Consider the following 22,955-nt stretch of genomic DNA (forward strand, 5'->3'; position numbering starts at 1 on the left):
AATAAAATTCGAAAACAGCCCTAGATCACAGATGGTGGCATATTATCTCTGTAGATCTCTCTTTCCAACCACAATGGAGAAGAATGAGGACAGTTACTACAGCTTACATCTTTCAGAGTCTATGTAGACATGGGGATCAAAGGAAACCAGAAAACAACAAAAGCTGTTTCTGTTTGGAGACTGCTTATATCACACTGTGTAATAGAAGTTAGAGCTATCAGTTTTCCTTCCCACTTTCATTTCCTTCTTTCTAATTCCCAACTTTCCCTTTGCTCTGAAACAGTGGGAACCTATGTCATTTCTATGACTTTATCTTAGACACAAAAATGCTGCTCAAACAAGAACTCATATGTAGAGGCCAGGTAAGCAATCTCTGAGGACAGACTGGCTCCAGGCCAGTTGTTCCTCAAAAGCTGGATGCACTTCCTTAGTCATCTTGTTCTTCTGCTTAATGATCAGTAATCAGCTGGTCTCTTATTTGCAAAAGATTTACTTATACACTCTTAAGACACAGAACAGCGCTTAAGTATTTAAGTGTTTTTACAACTGTTTTGTTCGCAGTATTCCCAGGTTGATTACGGCTGACATGGTCAGAGACGGTGCAGCAGTAATTGATGTGGGTATCAACTATGTACAAGATCCTGTGACAGGAAAGACCAAGTTAGTTGGAGATGTGGACTTCGAAGGTAACAATTCAAACTTCTTGATGAGTGGAGGGGGGAAGCTGAATTCTGACCTTCGTGCTTTGAGGAAGAAATTGTCCCTGCACGGAAGACAGTATTGTCACTCACTGCCGCTCCTCTTGAGTGAAAACAACCACACTCACCTAATTTTTCTTTTCCCTGTTTGCCCTCATTCTCTTCCCTTCCATGTTCTCAGACTTCTAGATGTGATGTTCACTTTTCTGGATGTCTCTTCTCTAAGATTGAACCTAAGGTTTCCACATGCCAGGCAAGCACTCTAACACTCTACCAATGAGCTCTGATTTTTGACGGAGAGAGAGAGAGAGAGAGAGAGAGAGAGAGAGAGAGAGAGAGAGAGAGAGAGAGAGAGAGAGAGAGGAGAGAGAAACAGAGAAAGACAAGACACAGAGAAAGACAGAAATAGAGAGATAGAGACAGAGACAATGAGAGAGAGAGAGAGAGAGAGAGAGAGAGAGAGAGAGAGAGAGAGAGAGAGAGAGAGAGAGAAGTTCAATAGGTTTCCCAGGTTGGCCTAGAATTTGAGCTCCTTTGCCTTTTGCTTCCCATGCAGCTGAGATTATAGAACTGTGATGCCAAGCTTGGCAATATTTGGTAGTGAGATTAAATTTCTTCTTGTATATTTTTAATGAAACAATTAATCTAGCTGGTTGTAGACTTATAGACCTATGTTTTATTTTTGAATTAATTTTTATTACCTGTGTTCATGTAGAGATGGGAAGCACTCATGTTTCACCACATGGATATCAGAGGATGGCCTGAGGGGGTTGGTTCACTTCTCCCACCACATGGATCCCTGGGATCAGTATTGGGTCACCAGTCTTGGTAACAAGCGGCTTTACCTATTTAGCCCTCTGGTCACTCCTGTTGTGGTTTTTATGACAGTCAGTTTGCACTATACTTAGACATTTGTGCTTTGTATTCAGCCATTCACTCTTTTAAAATTGTTTCTATGAATGTCAAACAACTGCTGTAGTTACACCATTTTCACCCCTCTCTTTTACCCTCCAACTTCTCCTGTGTCCCCCTTTCAAGTCCATAATCTGTCCTATAATTATTATTGTCATATCTATATACATATAGAGAGATATAGATATGCACACATACATATGTGTGTAGTATGCATGCCCATGTGTATATGTAACCTACTGAACCCATTTAGTGATGCTTCTAATGTATGTATGTTTAGGGCTGACTGCTTGGGATTGTATAATCTATCAGTGAGATGACTCCTGTAGAAGACTGACTCTCCATCTCAGAGCACCCACTTATTGCCTGTAGCTCTTCATCAAGGGGTGGGGCCTTTCCCCTATCCAAGGGGAATTTTCTCTATCCAAGTTGACATGTTGACTGGTATTATGCAGATTCTGTTTAGCCAATCATGTTGTTGAGATTTCATGAGTAACAGCATTGTCTAACAGTAGTGATCCTGGTATACAGGCTTCCCACCCCCTTCCCCAAGCCTTTTGGTGTAGCTGTTGTATTGCATGTGAAACCAACTGTGGAGATAGAATATAATTAGAAATTATAATGGTTTAGGAAAATGACAGTAGTAGGTTCTTTTCTAGGGTCTATGAACTCTCCAGCCACATATAGGTGGCTAGATGTATAGTACCAGACAAACTCCATCCTAGTGAATGGACTCTAAATTCAACAGTTGTTGACTATCCCCAAGATATAGGGGCCACTACTGCACTATTGAGGTTAGACAATTGGTAGACAGGTAATTGTTGTGGTTCCTAGGCTTCACAGGTGGCCAAGATTTTTTTACCCTCTTGCTATCTTGCATAGTACCTTTGGATACGATGAGAGTTAGTATTTATTGGGGAGGCTTCCACTTCTGTTCTAGGTAGATCCTTCTAAAGTCCTGTCTCTAAAGTGTGTGGTGTCTTAAGCAATAGGTCCTACTTTGCAGTTTAAGAGACAGCCAAGGCTACTGGCAATAGCCCATATGCTTCTGACGTCTCTTACATCTCCCTGACCAACAATTCAAAGGCAAGTTTCTCATGCCTGGGAGTGGAATTTTTGTTAGATATCCTACATCTGGGCTGGTCATCATGACCAACACAGCAGGACTCTAGAGTACTTATGGGGTATAGATGTATCATTACAAATTAAAGGGATAAAAAATGTGATTGTAAAGTTTGGATTTCATTTTCTTTTTTTTTTTCTTTATGTGTATGGGTGCTTTGCCTGCATGTATGTCTATGCATCACATACTTGCCTAGAGCACAAGAAAGCTAGTTCCAGAGAAGTCAGATCCCTGGGAACTAGAGTTACAGACAGTTGTAAGTCACTTGATGGGTGCTAGAACTTGAACCTGGGTCCTTTGAAGGAATAGCCAGGCTTTTAACAACAGAGTCAGCTGCCCAGCCCCTAAAAATTTATATTTTAAACTTTTACATGAAACTTGGTCACTAGTTAATCATTTATACAATTTTAAATGATGTTTAACAAAATTTAAAATAGAGACATTTGCAAATGTCCTAGGGCACAAGCCTCATACGTGTAAGGTGCTGGTTTGTGATAGGGACTAGATCCAGATTAAGCAATTTACGCCCAGTGATTATGGAAGGAAAAGCAGACAGTCAAATGTTTGCAATCCTATGTTCTAGGTGGAGCAGTGAATGTGAACAAGCACAGATGTGCCCTGTAGAAGGATACCCAGCTGCCCTCAGGCTCTGGTTGCTAGGAGCCCCAGTATTGTTTAAGGTTTAGTATGGCAGCACTGATTCTCTGCATAAACATGCCTGCATCTCTACATATGTGTGTGCTGGTTGAACATGTTGAAATGCTTATGAGAGGATATCTAGAATACCAGCAGCCCAGGAACTAACCCCAGTATCAACAGATGGAGCTACATGAAAACAAATTCCTGTACAGCAAAGAAAACAGTCAGCACAGTAAATAGACAACCCTCAGAATGGGAGAGAAGTCTTTGCTGGCTGTACTTCAGACAAAGGGCTAATATTTAAAATTTATAAAATGTTGCAGAAATTAATTACCAAGTGAATAAAATTGCCAATTAAGTAATAGGCAAGTGAACTAAATAGACAGTTTCTAAAAACAAAATACAAATGGTCAATAATTGTTTTTAAAAAGTGTTCAGTATTCTTAGCCATTAAGAAAATATATATTAAAACTAAATTGAACTACCAGTCAGGATGGCCATCATCAACAAATCTGACAACAAATGTTAAAAAAGATGTGGAGAGAAAAGAATTCTTATTCACTGTTGTTGGATATGCAAATCAATACAGCCATTGTGGAAATCAGTTTGAAGGTTTCTTAAGAAATTTAAACTAGGACTCCTGTATTACTCCACTGGTTTCTCCTGGGCAAGGTGAGCCAGAGAACCCCTGCACCCAACATGGAGATTCTATGCTCACGTGTTTCTTGCTGCTTTATTTGCTTTAGCCAAAGATTGAATAAACCTAGTTGTCCATCAGTGGATAACTAAATGATGATATATATAAATAATACTCATGTCTAAAGAAAATGAAGTTAAAAATTTGCAAGAAAATAGATGAACTGAGACTATTACATGAGGCAACACATTCTCAGAAATATAAGCACACATTCTATCTCATAGGCAGAATCTATCCAATAAGATACACATGCATAAACACATGTGTACACGAGTATAACATATCCTAAGGGGAGAGGAAGAAAGGCTGAGTATAAGGGGGGAGAAGGCCTGAGTGCAGGTGATCAGCACGAGCCAAGACAGAGAACGCACAGCTGACTGTTCTATTTCTAACTCTACTGTAGATTTGTCGTTCTGGGTGGTAGATAAGTTCATAAAGTTATTTGATATTGAAAGTATAAAATGTAACGTGAAGCTCCATGGCCTCCATTCTAAATGCCCACTCTAACTTTATAGAAGTTCATTAAGTTGTACAGATTTTAGGTATGGCTAATCTTAGCGTATGATGCTTTCATTTACACACAAGTTTTTATAATAAAGCTTATAAAATTTTTAAAAAGACGGAATTTCTTGACCACACCAACTCCAGACAGGTTTTGATAACGCGCTGGAGTTCCTCAGCTCAAATGGATCCATAAGATGCCTTTGTTTTCAAACTTGGGTTTTCCTTTTTTCTTACTCTTGTTCTGTTCCTTGACTACACATAGTAACTGTGTTCGTGGAGATAGTCGGATGAGGAGCAGAGAGGCTGCAGTTCACAGCCTCGACTTCTGACTTCTTTCCAGGGCAGGCCTACAAGAGAAATGCTCCCCCAGGGGATAGTCTTTGCTCTCAGGACATGTCCAGGCTTTCTTATTTTTAAATGAGTCATTGCTTAGGAAGATCATCTGAAAACATTTGAAAAAAAAAGCGTTTGTGAGAGCTGTCTATGCTTTGCTCAACTTGGCAGCACCTCTTTAGTGAAGCTGCAGTGCTGTGTATTTAAGTAGATGATGGCACAATGAAGATCTTCAAAACCAGCACAAGAGGAAAGGATGGAGTGTCGGGCTGAGAGCTGGTGAGGTTGTTTGAGATACAGCGCTATCACCTAAGAGCTCTGTATCCTCTCTGTGTGCCAGCTCAGCAGTGATTACAGTCATCTTCTCTGTCCCAGGACTCTGCTTCTGTAGCACAGTAAATCAGGAAAACACCATGGTATCGTCTCATTTCATACAATAAGATACTGTGGGTTTGGGGTTCTGTTCATTTGTTTTTATGAGATAGTGTCTTACTATGTAGCCTTGGCAGGTCTGGAACTCCTTAAATAGACCAGCCTGACTTTAAACTCACAGAGATCTACCTGCCTCTGCCTCCCAAGTGATAGAATTAAAGGCATGGATCACCATGTCTGGTTCAGTAAAATATTTTGAGAGAGGATTTATGTTCACAAAGCAGTTATTGTATGGTGTTATGATTATCCCATTCTCTTATTTTCTGTGCCTGAGTTGTAAACTAAACTTTATCACACGTAGTTGTGTAAAGACAGAAGCTTCATGGCTGTGTAGCTCAGTGCTATCCATAGTTCCAAATAGCCACTGGAAGTCTCAGAATGAGTCCCCACAGGCAATGGGGACTACTGTCTCTCAGTGTTTCCTTTCAGTTTTAATGTTTAGTGTCTTGGACATTTAGCAGAGTACTGCCAAATGAAACATAAAAGCATAGAAAGGTTTGGAAGGAATAAGGTTCAAAGATCAGAATATTCTGCTCCTATCCTAAAACTCACACAACAAGGTTTTACTTATTTTCCTCTGCCACCCTGGGAGTTCACAGATCCACAGCACCAAAGATGAGCTGGATTCTGTGAAGAAGAGCTTGCTGGTGAGGTTGAGACTCAGCCACCCAGGTGAATAGGCTTTGACATGTTGCCCTTCAGGTTGTTCATCAGGATGGAACTTGAAATAAGGGATGGTTCCCTCTCCCCCATTGAGAGGGAGGGACTTTATCATGGGACACACCACAATCTCACAGGTAGCATTTGGCTGCAAATTGCCACAGGGAAAGCGTGACATCTTTGTAAGTATCTATGAAAGTTTCCATGATAACTTCCGCCAAGATGAACAAAGCAGATGTGGGTAGATTCAAATAGAGAAGAAAATTTTCCTAGCAGAGAAGTTTGGCTCATTAATGCAGGAACTCAGGCCATGCATGGAAAGTAGATTTCACTGGTGGGAATGACTTTCAATGTAAATGAACCCAGTGGGAAAAGGATTGGGTGTCCCTCATTGTCCCCAAGGAAACAATGCTGTTTAAACTAAAGGAACTCCCAGGGGCATATCATGGCATCAAAGGGGCAAAGTGGAAACTGTAGAAGGAAGGAGAATTTGTTGAGGTATGGAATGGATTTCTTTCTCCACATAGAAAGGCAAGTGCCACACTGTCCTCCATAGACTTTTTGTAAAGTAATGAAACTTTGAATTTGGATGTTTCTGTTTTAAATGGATTTTAATAACTGTAAGCTTGACTATCATTTTCAATTCTATATACTTACCAATTATGGAAAGATGGTTTTCTGTACTTTGACAAAATAATTTGCCTATTGAGCAAATCTAACACCCTGCACTGGTTATTCAGGCGGCTTTACGTGACTTCAACAATTAGTGTGATACCGTGCAGTATCTCCACTGCTGTAGCTATCTGAATACACTATAAAACATCAAGAAGTTAGAAGCTCTGTAGGTTAGACTCCTATCCAGTATGTAAGCACTTCTCATGGTTTTTCGGCTTGCTTGATTCCAGCACCTTACCCTTCCCATTGAAGTACTGTCCATGTAGGCTGCCCAGTGTTGGAGGCATTGCTTTCTTAGAACCTCTGTGAAGACCCCAGAGTCCCAGTAGGCCTTTACTGCAATGCCAAGAATAAAAAAGGGCCTTAAAATCAGCACTACACTGAACTGGTGTTTCCCTTTGCATCGATCCTCGATTATAAGACTCAGGAGAATTCATGGATGCCTTAGCCTCTGGCCAATATTTACTACCCTCCCTCAACTTCCTGAGCATATACCTCTACTCTATTCATCTACCTTAAGGCAGTATTTATTTTTTAAATTCATTTTTACTGTTTTTAATTATGTCTGTGCCTGTGTAAGGGGTATGTACATGTGGACATAGGTGCCCGAGAAGGCCAGAGATGTTGGGTCCTTTGGAGCTGGAGATACAATTGGTATGTCATTCAATATGGGTGTTGGGAACTGAACTAGGATCTTCTACAAGAGCACTACCTGATCTAAAGTGAGGAGCCATCTCTCCAACCCTTGAGGCAGTATTTAAAAGCATCTATATGACAGGCCTGTTTTCATGTATAGAAATTTTTTTCTTTATCAATCATCATGCAATAAATAACATATTTGAGAAATCTCAGTTTCCTTCATAGATTACTGTTTTAAGACAATCATCCTGACTTTCTCCTACAATTTTCTTTATCTGTTTTCTGTTGAAGTTTTGAAGTCTACACCATATATTTATGACAAAGCAGTCTATACTCCAAAGATACAAAAACAAGAGATTAGGGCATACAGGTGGCAAGCAACATCCTCTGAGTTACCAGCTGAAATACAGCCTCCAGCCCTAGACACTCATAATGACATTGCTTTTATTGTCACAGTTCACCAAATGCATTTAATCAGCTTGATGTGAAATTGATGAAATTCCATGCTGCTACCTCACTTAGCCCTGCTGCTGCCGGTTACCTCTCCGGCCTCATCTATACCTCAGGCCTGACACACAGAGTTGCTACAAATGTTTGAAGCTTTAATGGTTTTGTTTCAGCTTTATGAAGCATTATTCCACAGGGCTTGAGATGGAACGGAAACAACTGGTATGTCTACTCCATATTGCCTGTCCCTCCCTCTTCCCTCCCTTACGGTCCTGACCACACCTCTTTACAGGTTTGCACTAAACAGAGAAACAATGCAAGGGAGGGCTGGTAACGAGAGGTAGAACAGGCATGAACATTTTTTTTCTCTCTCTCATAAACAGAATAGGTGGGTTCAGGGTCTGAAATGGGGTTTTCTGAATGTGTTGTTTCAAGGCTACAGGACAGTACGTAGAAATGACAGCAATAACTGAAAAAAAACCAAACCAAACAAAACAAACAAACAAACAAACAAAAACTGTCAGCGAAGCTAACTTAACAGTGCAGAGTAAAGAAGCCACACTTTACTGAAAAGGACGTCTGCTCCTCACATACCACTAGTACTTTGAAAACGTTAGTTTTATTTGTTCTTTGAAAAATTTGTACTTATATGTAGCGTGTCTCAGTAGTATCCACATGTTGCTCCTTCCTGCTTATGTGATAGTTTGGGGGAATACGGCTTACACATGTGAACTGTGAGCAGTGTTTTCCATATTAAAGCTCAAGTGCACAGATATATTCAAAGACTATTCGTGGCTTGCTTTTCCCTTTCTTCTTAAACAATTTGATTGTTTCCTCTTTTTATTCTCATAAGGCTTGTGCTTGAATACAGGATAAAGTATTAGAACAAAGATATATCTACATATACGACCTGAAGTCACAGCCCTCTCCAACTGAAGTCTGGAGTTAAGCTGGCAGTCAGGGCATTGAGAGTTCCCCATGCAGGGATGCAGTTTTCATCCATCTTGATGTCTGTAGCACTTCACTAGAGCCACCAGAGCAAACTGCAGCAAACAAGTGGATTACACATAGCACCAGTGGATTACACATACTTCTAGAGGCCTAACGCTCAGATGGAGGTGGCTTGAGGGTTTCTACTGTATCCTTTCTCCTTTGCATGTAGGCATTCATCTTGTCTTTATCAGCTTCACAGAGCCTTCCTTCTAGAAGTGTCTGTGTACACTAGTGATGACATCAGACTTTACACTAGACCTTACTATAATGAATTCATGCAGCATATGTCATCTTCAAGGACCTTATACAGACCAGACACATTCTCAGGTTCTGGGGTTAGCATATGTACATCCTGCCTGTGCAAGCATGCTGTCTTTGCGTCCTCATTTGTGTGTTTGTTCATGGTAAGGGGAGGAGAGAGTGTGCAACAAAGCTCTTTCACCTTTGAGACACTAAACTGGAAGTTTCCTTGTCATTTCCACTATGCTCCTACATACCTGGACATAGACATGTGTGAATATAGACAGGACGTGGAATCCATCATTTCTACAAGTGTGACCCTATTTGAGTGACTAGACATCTACCTTACACCTAAGAATATGCATATCCAACTCATCCTTGGGAGCCTTCAGTTTAGGTTCATTCAGTTTTCAATTATTTATTGAGTATATGTTAGGAATCCATCCCATGAGATACAGTTGTGATCTAAATAGACAAAATTATATCCACAATAATAAGCAAATAAATACATTTTATAGCGTATGAAATACTGTTTAATGTTACAAAATAAGTTGGGCTGGAGAGCTGTCTTAGTTGTTAAGAGCACTGGCTGTTCCTCCAGACAACTAGATTTTATCACCAGCACCCACATGACAGCTCACAATAGCAATAATCTGTAACTCCACAATAATCAGTGTTGGGTACCCAACACTCTTTTATGGACTCTGAAGGTACTGTCCACATGGTATATAGCTGTGTCTTGAAGGCAAGAACACACACACACACACACACACACACACACACACACACACACACACAGAGAGAGAGAGAGAGAGAGAGAGAGAGAGAGAGAGAGAGAGAGAACACAAATTCATAAAAAGAAGCTATCTCTGCAGAAACTAATTGACTGATTAGAATTTCTGTACTCTGAAGAGATATCAGTTCCAGATGTTAATTACCTCATCTGGGGCTAGCTCCAGCCCTCTGGAATAACTATTCCTTGGCCACCTCTGCAAAATGGGAGAAAACACCATGTGATCATAAGGGAGAATCATTCCAGGCACCTAGAGGGATCATTGTGAAGATCTTCAGGAGACCATGTTTTGCAGTTTTATTTTTTTGGTTTTTTTTGTTTTTGTTTTTTGTTTTTGATTTTTGTAATCTTTGAGACAGAGACTTTCTGTGTTCAGGCTGGCTATAAACATAATATGTTCCTACTGCTGACTTGAGCTCATGACTCTTTTGCCTCAATGTCTCTATTAATAGAAAATCTCTAGTGCCTAGTGTGTGCCATAAAGTTCTGCTCTGCCTGGTAGTTTTCATGAGTTACCAGGGACCATTGTAACTAGACACAGTAAATAAAAGGAAAGATGTTATGGGAAACCTCAAAAGAAGAGGCAGTAGGGGTTGTATATCACATTGGGCCATGAAGACTGCAGACAGGCATTTGGATTTTACTCTTTAAGAAATGGGTAACAAAGACACGGTGTTGGACTTGTTTTCAACAGGATCACTGGCTGGACTGCTGAGAGTAAGGGTGTAAACAGGGGTACTTGTTAAGAAGCTATTGTAATTATCCAAGTAAGAAATGATGGGGTGTGGACAAGAGTAGTAATGGGCTTAAGTATTATGAGGTGGTTAGATGGTAGATATAATTTAAAAGGAGAGTTGGGATGATCGGTCACATGATTAGGTGTGAAAAAAAATAGAAAGAATTGTGTATGACTTTAAGGATCTTGCAATGAGTATGACAGGAGATTCCAGCTCCTTAATCCTCTTGCGATGTTTTTTACCAGACTAGAGAATTTGACCCAGGATGTATAGCTGGTGGAGAATGGGCAGGGGAAGAGGGGCCTGACTCGGGTTGCATATGTCTGTGGGGGACAGGAATGGGAAGGAGGAAGGCTTCTCCAAATGGAAGTAACACAAGTGACAGCAAACAGTCTGGTAAAATTTGTTCCTCAAAATTTAAATCTAAGACAACACAAGGCACCTAAGGCACTTACTTTTCCTCTAAGAAACTGCTGGACGCAGTGCCAAAACTTTCATTGAGTCTCTTTTCTTTTTGAAGACTCTGCATATTGAAACCTCAGAGTTCCACCCCACACTCTTTTTTATATCATGTCTGAATTTTCATAGGTGACTACACTCCTGAGTCAGGTCGACAGGTTTGAATCCTGGCTCTATTGCTTGAAACAATTATGATCTGAGGTAAATCGCTTCACCCCTGAGACTTGATTTTATCATTGAAAAAACGGTGATAATAATACCTATCTTAGAAAGTTGTCGCAAAGATTAAATGCAACAATCACCATCCACGAGCTAATTAATGCATGTGAATTGCTGAGTGCACTGCTGGCAGCAAGCTGTGTGCTGTGTACATGGCTTGCCTTTTCCTTCCCACTGCACTGCTGATGTAGAAGGCTGTAACTTACACCTTAGAACCAAGTTCTTCACTGATTTTCTGTCCCTGACTGTTTTGTTTTTGGTATTTGTCTGTTCTTCATCCAACTGTCAAAGGTCTCAACCGGCATGCCTTCATGCTCATTCTTATCTACTTTAGGCTTCCTTAGCGTCTGACAATATCTTTTATACCATCTTGCGTTTCATTTAGTTGGTCCCAACTAAATTACTTCTCCCTAGTGTGAGCTTCTTGTCCTGTATATTTTGTATCTTTCCCCACACCAAGTTTTAGCCTTACTATTCATGTTCTTGTACCTCAAACAACACAACCTCAAGCATCAGAAGAACTTGGAACCAGGGTGATGGTAGAAAGACTCCAGACTCTAGGTTCACGTCAAGAACCATTTTTATTTTTCCCATTGATTTTATATATTGTTTAGATAGAACTAGAGAGAGCATTGTGAACAGAGCTTGACAGACAGTATTTTTGATCCCTTATCTGAGTCCTTCTGTACTTCTTTGCCCTTGTGACTTTGTTTTGCCCTGGAGGACAGTCCTCCTAGGCTTTATCTTATATGTGGAGACTTGTGAAGTCACATTACTGCACCTGGGTCAACAATTGTGTTTGAGAAAAGAATTGTAGACCATCTCCCATTCTCCAACACCTTTCCCATTCTCATTTTGTAGCACCATGGTAACATGAAAAATCAGCTTTTTCTTGGGCTATCAATCATCTCTGGCTTCTTTGGATTCAGAGGCAGCCAATTAAAAGCAATAAAAGAATAGTAGCAGCTAATAAATTTATCAGGATTCTAGAAGCTTGATCATATAAAATATTAAAAGGATTAAGATGTAATGTACTTTACAATTCATCTGCAAACTGTCGGTCACAGGTTTTTGACAAATGGGACTATTCTAACAAATATATATCTTGATATAACCCGTTCAATGGCATTAGTATAATTGTTTTGAGACCATACTCCATCTGGACAGTTCTTAACCAATTTTCTTGGATATTTATATTGTTCCTATCAGTCAAAGCAGATATACAAATATAAGTGAATTTTAATGGCAATTAATAGTCAAATTTTAATAGCTTCAATTTGTTGCACAAGCTAGTCAATGATATTATTATGTGCATCTAGCCTTTTTGAAAAAAAAATCTATGTATAATTTTTCTTGGGTTCTTTCTATCCTTGAAACATTTTTAGCTATCTCATTGGTAAACTGAACTGTTTGTATGACTACCATAGTAGCAGTTAGAATTCCAATAAGTGCTAAGATGCCAGCAGTTACCAACCCTATAACAATTACTTCTAGTTTTTAGCACCATCAATAATTTTCCCAAAATAACATTTATATTTTCTAAGGACAATCTTTTAGTTTTACAGGAATGCATATGAAAGAGGCTTGTTCTTAATATCACAAAAGTAGAGTTGAAAGTATTAATAAACAAACAAAAACAAAAAACAACAAAACAACAACAACAACAACAAACCCTGTAGGTAAAAGCAGAGTAGGTGAGCCTGTAGGGAGGCTTCATTGGTTTGTTTATTAAGCAGTTGAGAGGTGGTAGGTAATTTATCCTTAGCTTTGAGACTTTTATGTTTAAGAGAGTGAAGTCATTAAACTTTTAAAAAGGCTTTTGATATTGGTATCATCAGCTGCAAGTCCATCATTTGGATCTAAAGTTATTTCATAGCCAAAAAATTTTTAAGGTGAAAGCACACTGTTTAGATATGGAAGGACCATTTGGCAGTCTCTGTGGAATTGTCTGATGAACAAGGAGGCTCCATAGGGACTATACATATATGGTGTGTCCAGAGTTTACTCCAGTGAATGGATTCTCAGGATGCATTGTTTGTATTGGTTGAGTTTGTGTCACGTAAGAAGCATTCCGAGTATGAGGCATATAGCCATATAAACAGGAAATAAGCCTCTGAAATTTATTTATTTTTGGTATGCCAAAATTCATTTCAAATAAAGTCTTTTGGTGCCTCTTAGTCCTAAATGTGTCTTCCACCACATGGGGTGGTAAGAGAATGTTCCCAGTTTTTAAGGAAACAGACTGTTCTTCAGCTACATCCCACGTCCTACTCCATCTCAGTGTTGTTCACCGAAGCTGACAGTACGGTTGATCAGTCTGACTTAAATATCAGCCTTTTGGGGTATGTGGTTATCATCTCACTGCACAGTCTAGCTTTACTATAATGGAAGAGTAACACTTTAACCCAGAGACATCTGTCTCTGTAAGTTGAGAAACTGGTAGAGGTTGCAAAAGTAGTTGTCTGGGAAAACCTGTGTTCACAGTCCCCACACAGGTCACTTCTAAGAACAGGCAGAAGCATGGAGGTCACCATGGGATCTCAGGCACAGCCACCTTTACTGTTGCTCACAGAGGGCAAGGCACTTATTATGAAGTATGGGTCTTTGAAATGAAGTAAATTTCTAAACACATTCTAGTTAGTGGGGTGTATTTGACATGGAATGGCTGTATTTTTGTAAGAGTTAAGGTTGAAGCATGAAACCAAATCCATGGGAAGAAAGGGAATGTCTGACGCCTTTGTAAAGTTTTCTTATACCATGACAAGATTGTTTTTGCAGTTGATTCTCGGAATCCTACAATACTATTACGTAGGAGAAAGACATTTATCTCCTGTTTTAGATTGATTATGGTAAATTACTGAGATCAAGGACCTGCCAAGAGATATGGAAGACGCTCCAACATTGTGGGTAGTTTCTGAGTTCACCACTGACAGCAGTCAGTTTTCAGTACCTGAAGGAAGTGGGAGGGTAAGAGAAGGCACAAGAAAGGATGGTAAAAAATAGCACATGATTATTATGTTATTTGTAAAAAGACATTGTGAAAGGAAGATGTTGTTACTCAGTTTCCGAGCTGTCAATAGAAATGTCAGAGCAGTATTTAAGAACTTGCCAGCCAGAATAAAAATGCAATGACAGCTGACATCATCCTTGGCCAGGTAAGATGCTTCACTTGTGATGAGCAAATTCAGTCAGTAACTTTAGATTTATCCAGGAAACTGGGTTATTATATGGTTCCATTCAATGTTTTCTAAGTGGTATGGCTGACATTGTTTTAGGCATTGACTCTATGAAATGGCTAGCCAAGTATATAAAGATTTGATTGAATATAAAGGAAGATGGAAGAAAGAGAGGGAGAAAGAGAGAAAGAGAGACAGAGAAGGAGTCAGAGAGACAAAGATACATGCACAGAGCAAATCAATCAATTGATTAATCAATAAAATGTAATTGTGGCATGTTGTTTATTTTTTGGAAAAGCTATTGACATCTCATAAACGTCTGGTTAGGAAAGATAGTTCAGTGAATGGAATCTGCTATGAGGCCAAGATCATGCTTCCTGGTGTTCTTTGATATAGGATGCCATTGAGATCAACCAGGAGACTGTGGTCATTACCACTAAGGGGGGAGCTATTGCATGGTGATTGCATTGATGACTACAGCAATGATTTCTACCTGTGATCATGGTATAGTAGCCAAGATAAAGAGGGTGATGCAAAGAGACACTTATCCTCGCAAGTGGGGTTTAGGTCTAAAGGCAAATTAGAAGAAGATGATGATCAAGCAGGTTCTTCTGGACAAGCATGGCAAACTCACAGACAATACCCCTGCCACATGGAAACAGGATTACATTGACAACAGTGGTTCTGGCAAGAAAGCACTGGTTGCTGAAGCAGTGCAAGCTCCTCAATTAGCTGCTGAAGGAGTAAACATCATAAAAAGGAAGCAGGGGGGCATGGGGATAGTGAGAGTGAAAGTGATGAGACCCCTCCAACAGTTAGTTCCCCAGTTGAAGAAAGAAGAGAAGAAGAAGAGGAAGAGGAGCAGAAAGGAGAAGAATGTGATAGAAAGTGGGGGTGAGACTGGAGCTGGGGACAGTGACATCACCAAAAAGAAAAAGGAGAAACTAAAAGTGGGGGAAGAGATGTCTGAATATTAAAAGCTACTTCTTGAAGCATTATGCCCAGCTTAGAGGAGAAACAAAAACCTTATTGAAAACCTTTTGTTGAGGGAATAGAACAGAGGTCTCAGACTGAGTAGAAAGTTCTGGTACACTTTTAGCTGCCACTTGTGACCTCAGTGGTTAGCTGGTGTGGCCATCTCATCCCGTCCTGTCCTGTTTTAAGGATATGAGAGATAAAATCAGGTCTTTGCCACCAACCTCTTTGGTTGCTTGAGGAAGCCACACCTTTAAACATGGCACTGCCTAGTAACTATCTGCAGCTGTTTGCTAATGCCCATTTTCAACCATGCCATAGATAGTCCTCTCCTACTTTGCTTTTTAAAATGTTTGTAAAAAAATAAATATGCTAAATATAATGATATGGAACCTTCAAAAAAAAGAGGATCAGCAACCCAGATAAGCTTTGTACATTACCTTGGTTATGCCTGATCCTGTTGCCATGGAAAGTTCAATGATGGGCCACATGCTAAAGAGCCCTCTGCTCTCTGGCTCAACATGCACCTAAGCATTCCTTTATGAGAGCCCTGTGAGAAAGTGGAGTGTTTTTCTTTTGCCTCCTGAGTCATACCATTTCTCCAGTCCTATGCCATTCAGGTTTTTCTGGTTGCTACTCCTGTCCTTCGTTTTCCTAAACCTTGTCTCCCCTTCATTATAGTGGATATGTCTGAGAGGCCATGCCTAAGTAGTTTGCATTCAGAAGCATGGGAAACTCCTCCAACCATTTAATTTAGGCAATTATATATGTATACTAGGAGGCTGAAATTCTCATGAGAGAAGTGGGACTTTTTTTGTTCAGCTGCTCTTAAAGTGAAGTTGCTGTTCAAAGTTTGCCATTGCATTGTTAGAAATGTGACAGGGGCCACAGAGTGCTTCATTAAAGATGACCAACAGACGAACTAGAAAGACAAGCAACACCAGAGAAACTCACGGCATCAGTTTCTTTTGCTCCACCCAAACATAGATTGTTAGAACACAAATATGTTCTTTTTCTTTTCAGACTACAGAACATAGTTTTCATTAAATATTAACACAGTTAATTCTGTTTAGATACATCCATTCTCTTATTGAAGGACCATAGAGAAATACTCAGTGGCACTGAAGTTTAAGATTCACTACCTTATGAGGAACCAGAAAATGTTCCAGATGACATATTTTCAATGATAATTTTGATTCTTAAGTGCCAGCCCTGGAACCAGGACCATAAAGTTTCCCGAGGAAGTAATGACACAGAAAACACAAGCTGGAGACACCCTCTCATGAAGCATGGCAGCTGCTGCCAGGTTCATGATCACATCCTTTTTCTTTTGTGCTAAGTTGTTAAAGAGCATTTTAACATTCTTTACGTCTCTAGTCGTGTCCCGTGTGAGTCATCTTTCCACACCCTGTGACCACATGTCACCCTTGCATTTTTCTGAGGCGCATGCATAGACTGAACACCTAGTGTCTTTCATCACCCCCGCCACCACCTCCATTTAAACGTGAAGTAACCTTTGCTCCATACCTATTGTCCTTACTGGGATAGTATAAAACAGTTCTCTTCAAGCAAGAATATTGGAAATGATTACAAAGCCTGTCTTCATTCTTCCCTTCAGAAATGATGTAACCATTGACTTTAGGTTTTATTATATATTCAGTGTTCTACAAACCACCTGCCTGTTTCCTCTCCTTTCCTGTAGCTCCCCTTTACCTACAGAGCACCAATACAAGCCTTCCTGTGGCATGTCCAAGATTCAAGCCGCTTTCCACCCAAGAGAAGTTCCTTTGTAAGTGCCTTACCAAGTATGCCGGCTCATCTTTATGTTTCTTCCCTGGAATGTCTGCCCTGCCTGCATCTATACACCATCCTCAGGCTTAGGCAGGTCCTCCAAACACATGCACAATGCCACAAACACCTCACTATGGTACATGCCACAGCCATCACTCAATTATTGCTTGAGTAATTGCATTTTCAAAATAAGTATCTCTAATAATAAGACTGTGGGTTCCAAGGGTTAGTAACTATGTCTTACACAAGGGACACCTTCTGTGAATCTATCTAGGCCAGTTTGTAACATGTGTAGGGACACTAAATGACCAGGTATGGGAATAGGACCAGGGGACAACAAATACCAGTTGCCCTAGAGAATACTTTTTATTTTATTCTAGTAGTAGTGACAATTCCACAAATGTCTCTAAGTGAGGTGATAAGATCTGTTTTAGAGATAGTGTGTTTGGAATGGCAAATGGGACACCAACCATTGTATTGTCAACTACAAAAAGTAGTCATGCATTTCCTGTGTACATGCACATCCTTTCTCAAAGTGACTTTGTTCTTATTATTATCCCATAATTCAGAGTTGAAATGTGATGGTGAGACTTGACTTAGCCAATGAGACATTATCAGCTGTGACACTGTAGAGGTTTCCAAAGTGTCTGCCCATCAGGGTTTGCCTAGCAACATGAAGCTGCCACATAATTCCAAAACAATGAATCATAATCTCGATCAAGCTCTAAAATTCTACCACCTTGCTCATGTGGGAAACTCTGCTCTTTCTCCAGTCTGAAGTCTCAGGCTTCAGACTTTGATACCAAGTGGTTTACACTAGAATTTGTAGGGTGGGTGAGGAAAACCCAGAGTTTGACTTCCTCTGATGGGATATCCTAATACACTCAGGACATTACCTAGAAAAACTATCCTGTAAATTTCATGGACCAATGAGTAAACAGCAAACTCAGCCCAGGGAGTTAACCAACTCTAGTGACATTTGTAGTAGAAAGAGGAAAAACAAACACTCAGCAGATGAAAATGGTGAGCAGGACATGCTAGGCAAAGTGGGAAACACGCACAAGGCAGAGTGTCTTCCAGTCTAACTCATGCTCCTAAGTTCAAAGAAACCTCCAGAAGTTACTTTGCAGCATCTAAAGTGTTGTAGAGAGGGCATTCCAATAAAAATTCGTGGTAATTATTGCTTTTCCTAAAAATATTCTTATTTTCAAGGATTTACTTTAAACATAATTAATTGTTATTCCATCTGAGTCTCATCCCAGGGCACACACCACAGAGACAATAGAATTTAACAGGCGTTTTATTTGCCTTAATGGTCACTTTCAGAAACTCTAAAATCTTGATGATTTTATAGAATTGAATCTAATGCTTGATTTTTTTTTTGGCATGTCCTTTCATGAATCATGGAATTACTGATATCTCTAGTGCCTATTACAATGTGACAAAGACTTTTGGTATTTTTTTTAAACACACTCAGACATATTACCCTACTTCTAGAGTCACAGGAATTCATCCCTGAATGCAATCATTGCCTCATGGTTCTTCTATTTTCTATGCAGTGAAGCATAAAAAAGTCCCCAAAACACATACACACAGACAGACAGACAGACACATACACACACAAACACACACAAACACACTCATGTATACACACACATATCCATACTTACACACACACATACACAACTCACATATACATACATATACACTCACATGTAGTTATATGCACATATACACATTCAACACTCACACACACACATACACACATTCACAAACAACACTGACACACACATACACACATTCACAGACACTCAACACTCACACTCACATTCAACACTTAGAAACACACACACACACACACACACACACACACACACACACACACACACACACTTTTTGAAAACATCTCCCTTATTAGCAGGTGCAAAGCCTGCCTAGCCTTAGGGAAACAACCTAAGAGACGATGTTATGGTGATTCTATGCTCATTAACTTTCTCTCTTTTAGACATGATTAGGAAGATGCAATTCACAGTATCATGCATGAATTAAATTTGTTATCTTCTCTCATGACTAATTACATCTTGAACCATCTGTGGTACTTCACAAACATATAGCTTACCATAGCCTGGAGATGGTTATGCAAAACTGTTATTGAGAATATTACTTATTTATTTATTTACTTACTTTAAAAAATGTCTTATTATATTGTCCAGGCTAGCTTTGAACTTCTGGGTGCAGGTCACTCTCCTATCTCAGCCTTCTGCATCCTGGGACCATAGGTGTGACCTCCCTCCCCAAGTGAGCACTTTTTTCTTACCCATTGACTCTTCTCCTGAAAGAAGTACTTCCATATCCTGTTCCTCATATAAACAGACCCAAACTACAATAACACTGTTCAACAACATATAATTTGATTATATGTTGACTGATTTCTTCTCAGACACAGTCACTCAGGAAAATGAAACAAAAAATGACAGAGAAGCCTAATGAGTGTTTTAAAATCAAGCTTATTATTGCCTCCCTCATATTACTGTGTACAGACCTTATCTCTGTGTGTGTTCACTTTATCTCAAACAGTAAAACAAATTGACAAAGTACTTGGATGCTCAACTGTGTGCATAGCAATGTTGAATCTTTTGCCCACTGAGTAATGTGGGGAGATCTACTGATGCTAATAAAAGTTTGTTAACATTCAGACAAAACCAAACCTAAAACAAATGAAGGTCTCCATGAAGAACAACAGGCAGGACAGTGTGTGTGTGTGTGTGTGTGTGTGTGTGTGTGTGTGTGTGTGCTTTGAATAGTAACCTGTGCAAAAATGCAGATTCTGAGCTAAACTGTCAGACAGGCATTTTAAGCAACAGTCTATTCCAATTCCTATCCCTCTGCCCAGTTCTTACTTTCTGAGCATAAATATAATTGTGAGAATGAGTGTTTTAAAAGTCTGCAAGAAGAAGATCATGAGACCCAGGCAGACCACTGGTTTATCAGTTCTGACACCCAAGTAAGAAAATTACCCATAATGCTTGCTAAGCAGCTGTGCGACTTAAGTGTAATCTGTAACTTATTCTGTGAGTGCTCAGAGTATAAAACAGTAGGGAAGTTGATATGCTGTGGTTGTCTCTACCACGGTTTTTTTTAGAACATCCTACCCATTCATTGCTGACCCTTCAGCTACTTGGGACTTTCCCACCCATTTCTATGAAAGACAACAATACAACAATGGAATGCAATCATGAAAATATAGAATTTTCCCAACCTACTTGTGGGTGCCTCTGTCAAAGAGCAGAGGGGTGAGTGGCTGTGTCGTGCTTTCATGGCGTGACTGACTTCATTTCTTTTTGAGTTAGTTAAATGGCATTGTTAGGTCACAGATCCTCTAGGTGTCTTTTAATCCCTCAGGCCACATCCTCCTGCAGGCTCAGAGGCTTACTCTCTGGAGGCCAGCTACAGAAGGATGCTATGGCTAACTTAGCAGCTCTCAGAATGCCTTTCCCCTCCTCTCTTCCTCTCTACAGCTCTCTCTGTTTCTGTTTCAACTTCTCCCCCTCCCCCTCCCTACCCATCTCTCTCCCTCATATCTGTGAGCAAATCCAGTAGCCCCGGATACCTAGACTGAAGACAACCTTGAAATGTCCTTCCCTGTAACTCCTGGCATTTAAGCTATGTCAGGTTAATGTGCTCCTACTTCAGGGACTTCCTGTAGTTATATGAGTAATGTTAAATCAGCTTCCTTTCTATAAGCCTACTTTTCTGCATGCTATTACAAGAATGACAAGTTATCACAATGAGGCTTTTGTTCATATAAAACTGAAGAAAACTGAGCCTCAAGGAGCTTAAGCATATCCTTTTGTGTCTCCAACTTAGGTGTCAGAATAATGTGTGTGTGTGTGTGTGTGTGTGTGTGTGTGTGTGTGCGTGTGTGTGTGTGTGTGTGTGTGTGCTTGCGTGCGCATGTGTGCATGCGTGTGTCTGTTAGTCTGTCAGTCTGTCTCTCTATTTTCATTGTAGCCTACCTCATCTTATAAATGATTGAAGATTGATAACATTGTCTCTATAATGGGGAAACTAGTCTATGCAGTGTGCTGAGAAAGTGGCATTCTTAGATACATTTTAAATGAAGAATTGTTTTGTCTTCTCAGCTGTTAAGAAGAAAGCCAGTTTCATCACTCCAGTCCCAGGAGGTGTGGGACCCATGACTGTGGCCATCCTTCTGAAGAACACACTTCTGGCTGTGAAGAATGTCACCTACTAGATCACAGGGGAGTACACACAACGAATACTGCTGCTTAGTTATTTGTCAACAGGTGAAATCCCTTCTATTTTACTACAAAGCTATTTATTTCTACATGTATTTATTTTTTCATGAGTGGAATCATTCTGGAACTGATTATTTACATGACTTTATGGATTTCTTGCTAATAGATTTGAGTCTTTAAAAAAAAATCAAAACAATTCCATTGACAATTGTGGTAACAGCTCTTTATTTTATGGATACTTGTTCATAATGTTAAAACAAATGAAGAGTTCATATTTAACAAATATATTTTTGACATAACCTAAGTATTACACACTGTATGTTTTCAAAAAACTGTTTTACCAGCTAAACAGGTGCCATGTAAACCACAACTTGAGGTTTGTTATAACCATGATTTTCTGTACAGTCTACACTCTAGGTTGTCTGTGGAGAAGAGCATTCTACAAGGCCATCCTGTGGGAGACTTAGGAAGTGAAAGCTAGTCCAGAAAGCAAAGGCTGCAACAACACTTGAAACACTAAGACTGATCACTTTGCGTAGTGTGAGGCCACATGTGTTAGGTTTCCAAATCATTCAGTTCAGTTCGCTGATGGTAAGAGCCTACTCTCCAAACGAATGAATGGACAAAGTCAAACTAAAGTGGTTTTCCCACAAACATCAACCAAACACAATGCTGATATAGTATGAGTATATCTGTCATTAAATACCTGTAAGTGATGTGTTTGCTCATGGGAGCAGGGATCTGACAGAATTATAATGCGGTAGTTTTGTTAAAATTGAACCCTTGGATGTAACGAATAGCTAGTTCTTGTGCACACACATCTTTTCTTTCCTAAGATAGCATTTGGTTCCTAACACAGACGCTGTGTTTCTAACACAATTTCAAACTGGGAAATATGTATGACTATTACTTGAAGGTTAACGACCAGAGCCATATAATTTGTACTGTGGTTTCATGCCCAAATCCCAGTATGATCCTTGTTCAATGCATGTCTTTATCAGTGTGCTTCTTGTGTGGAAATAGACTAGCTGTTTATCAGTAATATCTCAATTGTCCAATAAAAGGATTTTGAAGAAGAATTATAGCTGTATTCTTTTATTAAGATATAACTTGAAATATGTTGGTTCACATATTTGTTACCTGTTTGTTTTGTTTGTTTTGCCTGTGTGTGTGTGTGTGTGTGTGTGTGTGTGTGTGTGTGTGTGTTTGTGTGTGTGTGTGTATTGGGTATGAGAGAGAAATCAGGCTTGGCAGCAATCACCTCTACTCTTTGAGCCATCTCACTGTACTTGTTGGCTGTTCATTTACTATGTGCTGGGGAAAATGTATCAAGTTTCTCAAATATGAAAGAAAAGATAGTTGAATGCTTTCTATAGTGAGTTAGAACAGCCGGTCGAGTATTCCTAACAGAGCTGTAAATTCAGTTTACACGCAAACATATTAGAAAGGGCATGGATTAAATCAATTTTAAAGGAGCTTGGATTTTTAAAAAAATGCCCAGAGATTCCTGAATATTAAAAATGTGGGGACTATAGTAATCCCAGCAGGATGAAA

General features: G+C 39.7%; 1 protein-coding gene and 1 pseudogene across 6 annotated transcripts in view; both read left to right on the top strand.

Moving 5' to 3' along the window:
• Mthfd2l (methylenetetrahydrofolate dehydrogenase (NADP+ dependent) 2 like) overlaps positions 1–22,474 on the top strand; it is an 89,438-nt gene extending 66,964 nt beyond the window's left edge. For 2 of the 6 annotated variants that reach the window (XM_076938769.1, XM_076938772.1), the window contains 2 exons: positions 561–686; positions 21,285–22,474. In XM_076938769.1, coding sequence (XP_076794884.1) covers positions 561–686; positions 21,285–21,397 — 239 coding nt within the window. In that variant the 3' untranslated portion in view covers positions 21,398–22,474. Of the gene's footprint in view, positions 1–560; positions 687–17,053; positions 17,141–21,284 lie in introns of those variants that run through there. The other 4 variants (XM_076938770.1, XM_076938771.1, XM_076938768.1 and 1 more) reach the window with 3 other exon arrangements.
• On the top strand, positions 14,645–17,039 carry LOC143443150 (H/ACA ribonucleoprotein complex subunit DKC1 pseudogene; annotated as a pseudogene).
• Positions 22,475–22,955: the final 481 nt, after the last annotated feature.

This window comes from Arvicanthis niloticus, chromosome 7, assembly GCF_011762505.2.
Source record: "Arvicanthis niloticus isolate mArvNil1 chromosome 7, mArvNil1.pat.X, whole genome shotgun sequence".
NCBI classification, from domain to species: domain Eukaryota; kingdom Metazoa; phylum Chordata; class Mammalia; order Rodentia; family Muridae; genus Arvicanthis; species Arvicanthis niloticus.